This window comes from Calidris pugnax, unplaced genomic scaffold (genome assembly GCF_001431845.1).
Source record: "Calidris pugnax isolate Ruff unplaced genomic scaffold, ASM143184v1 scaffold189, whole genome shotgun sequence".
Classification (NCBI taxonomy): domain Eukaryota; kingdom Metazoa; phylum Chordata; class Aves; order Charadriiformes; family Scolopacidae; genus Calidris; species Calidris pugnax.
Window position 1 is genome coordinate 585372 of NW_015091069.1, and position 8978 is coordinate 594349.

The window sequence follows — 8978 nt, forward strand, 5'->3', positions numbered from 1 at the left end:
AATGTGGCTTCTCACCTATAGAGAACCGAGCCTGGTTTTCTCTCATAAAAGTAAAAAGTTAAGGCAGAATGATACTGTGCTGTGTTCCAGAAAGCAATAAAGAGGGTGCAGCTATTGTTTTGAAAAATACAATTAAGTACACACATTTTAAACAATCTTGTTCAATTTAAAAAAAAATAAAATAAAATTGAACAACTGCAAAAGCATTGCTTATGCTTAGACAACTGGCCTTCTTTCAACAGGATACTCTGTGGCTAACTAAGAGAAATCCTTAAGTTTTATGATGCCTATGTACCTTTTCCATTAAACAGATTTGTGGCAAATGAGTTGGTTTTTTTTTATAAAAAAAAACTTATTAAAAGGAAAAAACATAATGTGGATCATGCACAAAGCATATTCTTAAGTTACTAGCTGTTAGCCAGAAATCGGACTTTAAATCTTACCTTTATTATATAATAGGTGCACTGAAACTTTGTATGAGCAGCAATTTCTAGAAATTATGTGAAATCTTGTCTTACCTGTAAAATGACTTCATATAAAAATAATTTCCAATTCAGCAAGTGCATTAATCCACTTCCTACTGAAGTTAGACCTATGGCAATTAATCTGTCATTTGGCTTTTGAGGAATACCAATTTTCATTTATTTTATGCAGTAGAAAAGCCACTAAACTGGAGTTTAAGATACATTAGCTTGCTGGTGCCCTATTCAGTAACAAGTGCTTGACGAGTGACCCCTGATGCTCCGTTTGTCAAGTGTGCAATTGAAGCTTGGTGACTTCCACAGTCTTTAGCTTTTCCTCAGGCTCAAATCACTGCTTGTTACTAATCCTGACAGAGAGGTGCTCTCTGATGCATCTTCTTTCTTGAGGTTCAGGAATGATTCTCTAGTTATCTGAAGAATTTCTCTCAAGCCTTTGTTTTCTTGCTATAACCCAAGAAAGAAAAGGCATTTAATAGAACTCCAGAAAGATGTCAAGTTAACTATGTTAATAATCTCCCCTCCCCTCTTCTCCAAACATATGTATCAAGATTAAAATACTGATTTGCAATGAGGTAGTGCTATGCTACCTTCTAATACTAACAACATCAGGTTTCTGATCCTCTTGTTCTTCTGAATGGGCATTAAGGATAAAAAGAAAAAGAAAAAAAAGATCAAAACACAAAGACGGGTAAGAAAAGGGTAATTAAGTTCAAATGTTGCATTATAAAAAAAAAATCTGTTCTTTCACACACCCTGACCCATAATGAGATGCTTTGCAAGCTCTTAATTAAAGAGCAATAGTGTTCCATTAATACGCAATGGAGAATCCCCCCAAAAGCACAAAATTATTATTAAAAAAATAATAATATTACAAGCCAAAGGCGGGAGAATTATTTGCATACTGCTGTCTTACTGTGATGAATTTGTGTTATATCCTAGCTCATTGCTACACTCAGAGAGAAATATACGTAAATATACGTACGTATATATAAATATACGTAAATTATGTACGTAAATATAAATCACTGATTTCTGCTGAGGAAGTATCACCTATGCAGGACTTGAGAGTAAGCTATAGTGGGGAAAAATGTTACTTACAGCCCACTCAACAAGGAAAGTGTAGCAAAACAGCAGTGTAAGTGAATGGTACAGTCACTCTCAAGAGATACAGTAACCACAGAAATAACCCTGATAACATCCCCTCCCTTGCTATTTGGGCCACTGCTGTTTTGTTTCCTACTTGCCTCAAGCTGAATGATCCGTTCCTGCTCTTTACAGCCGTGCCTTTCATCAATCTCAATGGCTTTTCTCATGACTGCTGCCATTTCTGTGATTTGGTCCACGTGCACTTGCAGCTCCTAAGACACAAAAATCAAGCGATGAACGCTTCAGTAATGTATTTCCTGCATCGCTAAAAATTAGCAAAACATTAAATATGGATTTTATTTGCTGTGTCACTTCACAAAAACGTGAACGCAGACCTAAATTTGTGAAAACAGATGAGCTCTCTCTAACTTCACAGCATGAGTAGCCACTGTGGTCCTGTTCAAATAGATCTGGCTTGCCATGTGGTGATCCTTTTCATTAGAATTTTACATGAAAAAAAATGTTTAAGTTACTGTCTTGTGTAGGTTCCACATCTTCCAAATGGCTGTAAGTTAGCCATGTGCTTCCTCTGACAAGTGTGCTTCCTCTGGCTACTGCGTCGCAAGAGTTGACCTACATCATTTTGGACATCCAGGAAGACTGAACTCATCTAAGCACAGCAGGGTCTGCCACATTCTTCCCCTTTGTTTGAAACATGATCTCAAGCCTGGTACAGCCAGTACCAGCCCATGGGTAGGCATTTACCTCTTAAAAAGATGAGGTGAAGTAGTCATCCTTACTATGGCATAGATTAGGAAATTGAGATTTGTCCTGCTCTTTTTTTTTTTTTAGATACTTAAAATTGAATCCACTTGCAATTCCAGCTTATTGGTGGGCTGGACTTCAGAGGCCCTTGTCCTTGCTGAATTGAAAGAAAAGCTTGTGTGTCCCGATGAATCACTTTGTAATGCTGTAGGGTACCTTCCTACCCTAAGTAACTAACTACTGCGTCTTGCCCAAAGATTCAAGGAGGAGGAAAAAACCCAGTAGTTTAGTTCGCTCTTGTCCTGCTCCACTGTCAGGAGTGGGATGACAGGAACCATGCCAATGGCATTCTGTCTTGTATCAAAAATAGTGTGACCAGCAGAAGTAGGGAGGTGATTGTGCCCCTGTACTCAGCACTGGTGAGGCCACACCTCGAGTGTTGTGTCCAGTTTTGGGCACCTCAATCCAAGAGAGATCTGGAGGTGCTGGAGCGAGTGCAGAGGAGGGCAACGAAACTAGTGAAGGGCCTAGAAGACAAATCGTATGAAGAGCGGCTGAAGGAGCTGGGGCTGTTTAGTATGAGGAAGAGGAGGCTGAGGGGAGACCTCATCACTCTCTACAACTACTTGAAAGGACACTGTAGAGAGGTTGGTGCTGGTCTCTTCTCACAGGTAATTAGTGACAGAACGAGAGGGAACGGCTTCAAGCTCCAACAGGGGAGGTTTAGACTGAACATTAGGAAAGAATTTTTCACCGAAAGAGTGGTCGGGCATTGGAACAGGCTGCCCAGGGAGGGGGTGGAGTCCCCATCCCTGGCTGTGTTTAAGGGCCGTTTAGATGCAGTGCTGAGGGACATGGTGTAGGGGAGGACTTTGTAGAGTAGGGGAGATGGTTGGACTCGATGATCCCAAGGGTCTCTTCCAACCTCAATGATTCTATGATCTATGATTAACATGGCAGAACAGCCTTCTGCACGGAAGCCAGACTTTTAGACCACCTTCACTGGTTGCAGAGAAGTGATCTCTTGCCTGGACCCTGTTGGTTCAGGTGACAGTTTATTTTCTCACTGGCGAACCTACCAGCCAGAAATGCTTAAAGGGTCACTACTGCAGGTCTAGAGAAAGAGCCTATGCCTTTGGCATTTGTTCCTGTTCAGTTAAGCCAAATATTTTAATGGTATTTCCAGAAGGTTTTGTTTTTCATTTTCTTTTCCTCATCTCTTTTATTCCAACTCTACTATCATGCCGGCCTATCTTCAGACAAAATTTCCAATAGCTACTAAGTAATACCAGGAAAAGCAGAACAGCAGGAGTGAAATGAAGAATGGTATAGACTAAAGTTAAATCCCATCTTTAAATTATGAGTTTGACCAGAGCCCGTACATCTAGCAGATGATCAGCTTGCCTTTAAACTTCCAGAATTTATTAAAGTACCATAAAAAACTGCCTCACTGGGAATCATGAACTTTACCTGACCAAAACAAATACACTTTTCTATAACAAACACTGGCCCTTTCCATCCTTTCTTCTCTGCCATTCCAATTGCCAAAGCTATGGTTTAGCTATTTACTCATTAAATGCCCAGGCATAGCATAGAGGGTAGAAGAAAAAAAGCAACTTGCTGTGAATCTTTTTCTCCTCAATTTGCAGTGAAGGTCATTACATGAAAGATTTTTTCAATTAAAAACTAAATTTAGCTTGAAAGAAATCTGTGATCAGCGGTAAAAGAATTAAGTTGGCAATGATGTACCCTTGAGCAGGACTGAGAAAGAGTTAGTGGTTTTTGGTTTATATTTCTGTCCTCCTTACTTCCTATTTTGCCAGCTTATGTGGCCTCTTGATCAGTACAATTTAGGGCCTGTTCCAAGCCTCAAACATCAAACACCTACAAACACTTTTTGTATCTCCTTTTAATTTGCCATGTATTTTTTTTTTTTCTCTTTGGAGAAAAAGAAAACATAAAACACCACACGTTTTTAGGGCTTATTTCAGTTGAGTGAATTCAAACAGCACACTTAGATCAGGGTCATTACTACTAACACACACTTTTCTCACACGTACAACACTGCTAAAAGAAATTGGTTTTCTGTTTAAAGTAGGTGGCTGTTGGTCTGCAGAAATCAATGATTTTTTTAATAATCTTTAAATAGGCACTATTTAGAGATAGGCACTAAAATAGATAGGTGCTACTTCAGAGAACAGCAATTACTGGTAACAGTGAGATTAATTCCTTAGATATGATGGATTTTTTAGTTAACAGGACAGAAGTATTAAAAGACTACTTCAAGATTGTTCAATCTTACTCAATATGAAGGCTCGTCAGAAGAAGAAACAATGAAATTTCAAAAATCCTAAGTGTCAGGATAAGGGTCATAAATCCTGAGGCGTTCTCGTGGGATGAGATATAACCAAAATGATGAAGCCTAAATCTCCTGTTTAAATAATATTATTTGTGTGCTTTTGGTTTTGGTTTGTGGTGGTGTTTGTTGGTTTTCGGTTTTTTTTACCTCAAGCTTTTAACCCGTAGGAGCGTTCCTAAATGAAATTTCAAAGTCCATTTCAGGACAGATATAATTTTACCCTCTTGTCTTGGGTATAAATTTATACTCTCCTGAGGCTGTAAGAAATGTTACACTATATACTAAGGTAACTTCTTTTGAAAAAGATATACACCTATCATTTTTTAGGCACTTATGCTAGAAGATACAGTTCTAAACCCAATAAATTCTTTCATAGCAATCTAAGTAGTCCCATTGATTTCAATGGCACTAATTACATGCTTTCTTATCTCCTTACAAAATCATATGCATCATATTTTTAAGCTTTGTTTTCCTGGTATGCAGACCTTAACTCTACTTTGCAGACTTAGTCTGTTGAGGTCAAAGATGATGTAACACTTAGAACTAATGTTTGTCTACACAGTTACAGTGCTGTCTGATGATTATGTTTCATTTACAATGTAAAACAGTACTTTGATAGAAAGTTCCTGCTTAGATCTGTTAGTGATCTAGAATCGTGAATTTTTCTGAAAATACATTTGAAAAGCCTTAACTGTATATTAATGCTATAGGAATGTATATTAATCTTATACGAAGCTGTTGAATACTCATGTATACCTCATTGAGCTATTTTACAAAAACGTTGCTTGACAGCACTTTGCATTTCTTGTTTTCAAAAGCTGTAAGATGAAGCATACCTAATACCAGCAACTTTCACCACCCTTCAAGCACCTCAAGCTGCCCTAGATTCTACTTAGCAATCCTGACCAGTACCGAAGCAAAAACCAAGGGCTGAAGCAGGAAGGTCTCAGTTATTCAATATTCAACAGATCTTTTAAAATATTTTTCTTTTAGTTCACAGTACTTTGGGGACTGAATTTAAAAAACTTACTACTACTACTCTCCCCAGTAAGTGCAGGTTTATTAATTCTTTGTTGGAGTCACAAGCTTAAGTTAAAGCCAGTCTAAATGCTTGAACAGTACTGAGATCTACGGGCATCTGGAACCATAATGGGGCAGTTGCCTTAAAGACCTAGACAAAACAAAAGTCACTAAGTAGATACAGTAATGAAATGCTACTTGATAAAAGCTTAAATAAATCAGAAGCCAGTAAGCTGACTTACTAAACTGACCAAGTTTCCTGTCTGTGTTTCATGAACCAGATTATAAAAATTAGGACTTCTTAGTACAATGATGAAAAAACTTGGACAAAATAAGCTTTGAACTGATCCACTAAAAACTAACTGAAGAGTTAACTAAAAAAAAAAAAAACAAAGAAAAAAAAAAATGAAGTCATTACCTTGGAATGTTGCTCTTTTAACTTCATTATTATACTTGGATCATCCTTCTTGCTTGCCATAAGCAACCTAAACATCTGTTCCCTGTACTTGCTCATTATAAGTTCCAAAGCAGACTGATGTTCTTCAAGAGATGTGCGTAGTTCTACAAATATAATTGTAAATTCAGTTAAACAGAGAACTGAAACACGGTGCAAATGTACTTCAGCTTGAGAAAACTGAAATAAGCCCTTAACTGAGTGTCCCCTCTCCTTGCAGCATAAAACCTACATAGGCTCTGCAAATGTCTTCAGTGGTGACTGCCTTGGGAAAAGCCTTTTTCAGTCAGAAACAGAAGGTCCTTTGTTAATATGACTTCATATTCAGTCCCTTTAGCTGACATAAACCATCCTGAGTGTAGCTGGGGAGAGCTTTACTCTAGCCACTATAAGCAACACTGCACAAAAGCTGGAAAGAAGTTTACAGATATGTTTTAATCTGCAGCTTGGTAAAATAAGAGTTAAAAAAAATGCTTGTGTTCAAAATATACGAAGTCAAGGACAAATAACATTCATATATCATAAGATTCATATGAATCAAGATCACTGACTCCTCTGATGAGCATAATTGTTGGAATACCTAAAGTATTCCAGGAGGAACAGTGTATTCCTAGTGTACAGAATTCCAGAAGGAAGTATACTACTGCACTTACACTATAACTTGTCCTTACTGCTCCTAAACTAGTTATTTTTAGCAGTGGGAAAACACATTTCCAAACAGATACCTATATTGCAGAATTAAGTTCTATTGTTCTTGTGCTGAACATTAGATAAGGACTGAAAAAGTATTTTTCCACAACTGGTTTTTTTTGTTTAATGTCCCAGTGGTTGGACATTAGGACTTTTTATTTTTTTTTTTTTTTGTTAATTGTAGTCCCAGTGGTTGGACATTAGGACTTTTTATTAGATTACATTATGTTCAGTTAAACTGACAAATGAAGATTAGAAGAAAAAAATCTTCTACAATAATATTTTGAGAATAGATCGATGGTAAAAGTCTCACTGATTCCAGTGGTGCAGGCTGGAACTTCAAAAGTTAAAGAATAGCACAGTCTTACCTTTATTCTCCTGTTGCAATTCCCTAATCTGTCTGTTTTCCTGTTGGATACCCATTACCAACGTAGACCGAGGACGATGTCTTGCTACTTCATTGAGCTCTTGAATTTCTTCTTGGTACTAGTTATTACAAATAACACAACATATTTAAGTAACTGAAGGCAAGCACTACTTGGCAAGTTACAAAAAAAAACCAGTTCTAATGTCAGTCACAGCGTGTAAGCAGCAAGATATTGCTTGTTTTAAAATAATTATATAATACAAACAGAAAAGCTTCTGAAGGTATTGCTAACTTACTGCCCTTTAGAGACACTAAAGTATCACCTTTGTTTTTAAACAAGTTTCATACCTCAGATGTGTGTGGTAGGCACGATTAACTTTCAATTAATGTGGGTTAAATTCACCATCAAGTAAGTCAAAACTGATATATATGTGGTAAAGAAAAAACATGGGGTCTAAACCTCTAGATATTTACTGTGGCTTCCCAGTATCTTAAACAACAAGGTTTTATGGCTACAAGTCCTGAAGGAATGGATCTGGACTGAGCAAATACAATACTCTTGATTTGAAGTCATGGAGCCCCTCCATGATTAGTTTTACAGAGATGAAGCACATGCAGGGTTTTATTATTTTACAGGCCCATTAACATGGCCTGGGTTCTATTAAATGAGAGGATGAACTCCCATATGGAAAGTCAGTAGGCAGCACCCTTCTATTCTTCCAGAAGTTCTCAAGTGAAAGTCAGACTCAATCTAGCAACATGCTGTTCTATTAAATGACAGGATGGAAAGTCAGTAGGCACCCTTCTATTCTGCCAGAAGTTCTCTAGTGAAAGTCAGACTCAATCTAGCAACATGCCTTGGACAGTTTAACATCAGAAGGGAAACGATCACGAATAAGCTTCAGAGGATACTTTGAAACAAAAGGAGACTGTGAAAAGATCAACTATTCTCAACAGAAGAAAGCATGACAGGACCTCTGTATGATTAAATGTGCATCTTGAAATTAACAAAACAAGTAGCATTTCACAGAAGAGCAAAAACAAGACACCACACAACAACCTGTAAGACACCAACACCATATCTACCAGTGTTCTTCAAATAAATGCTTGTTTTCAATATTTAGAGTTAACAGAAAAAACTTCTTCACAGGATCAAACTAAATATATAAACCCCCTATTTTTCGATCATAGTCACATCTATAATGAAAATACTTAGTATGGCATTAAAGGATTAACCAAATAACATACTCATTCTACGTTCTACTATAGCACACAAAAACGTCTTGAAATTATGTGCTTCCAAGTTGTTCTTTTAATGGAGTAAACGAAGTTGAAAACCAAACCTGTTTCATTGCTTCAACCCGCTTGTTAAGAGCTGTGGTCTGTTCAATAAGAGCTTCTGCAGCATTGTCGTGTTCCCTCAGCCGTTCCACCAGCGCTTTCGCATCTGCTAAGGCTTTTTCAATTGTGCAACTCATTTCTAAAGATAAGAAATTTATTATTTTCACATCACCACCTGTTTGCTACACAAGAGAACAGCTATTTATGTGATATATAATTTTTTTTTTAAGTCTAAAGCAGCTGAATACTGCCTTTCCCTCAGGAACGTCTAGATATTTTGTTGTCTTTTATGAACAGGAAAAAATTATGTCTCTTGAGAACACCCTGAAGTCTGCCTTTCCTTTTCCTCCTTCTTAATTGCTGTTGAGACTATATATCAGAGCAAGGAAATGAAGGTAAACTTTGTGCTGTGTA

At 37.3% G+C, this 8978-nt stretch overlaps 1 protein-coding gene across 1 annotated transcript; it reads right to left on the bottom strand.

Moving 5' to 3' along the window:
• Window positions 1-343: 343 nt before the first annotated feature.
• FGFR1OP2 (FGFR1 oncogene partner 2) lies at window positions 344-8735 on the bottom strand. The gene is made up of 5 exons (XM_014957039.1): window positions 8567-8735; window positions 7225-7342; window positions 6131-6273; window positions 1727-1840; window positions 344-926 (listed from the first exon to the last, which is right to left on the bottom strand). Exons 1-5 carry the CDS (start codon window positions 8699-8701, stop codon window positions 789-791), a joined length of 648 nt encoding a protein of 215 aa, XP_014812525.1. The 5' UTR covers window positions 8702-8735; the 3' UTR covers window positions 344-788.
• Window positions 8736-8978: the final 243 nt, after the last annotated feature.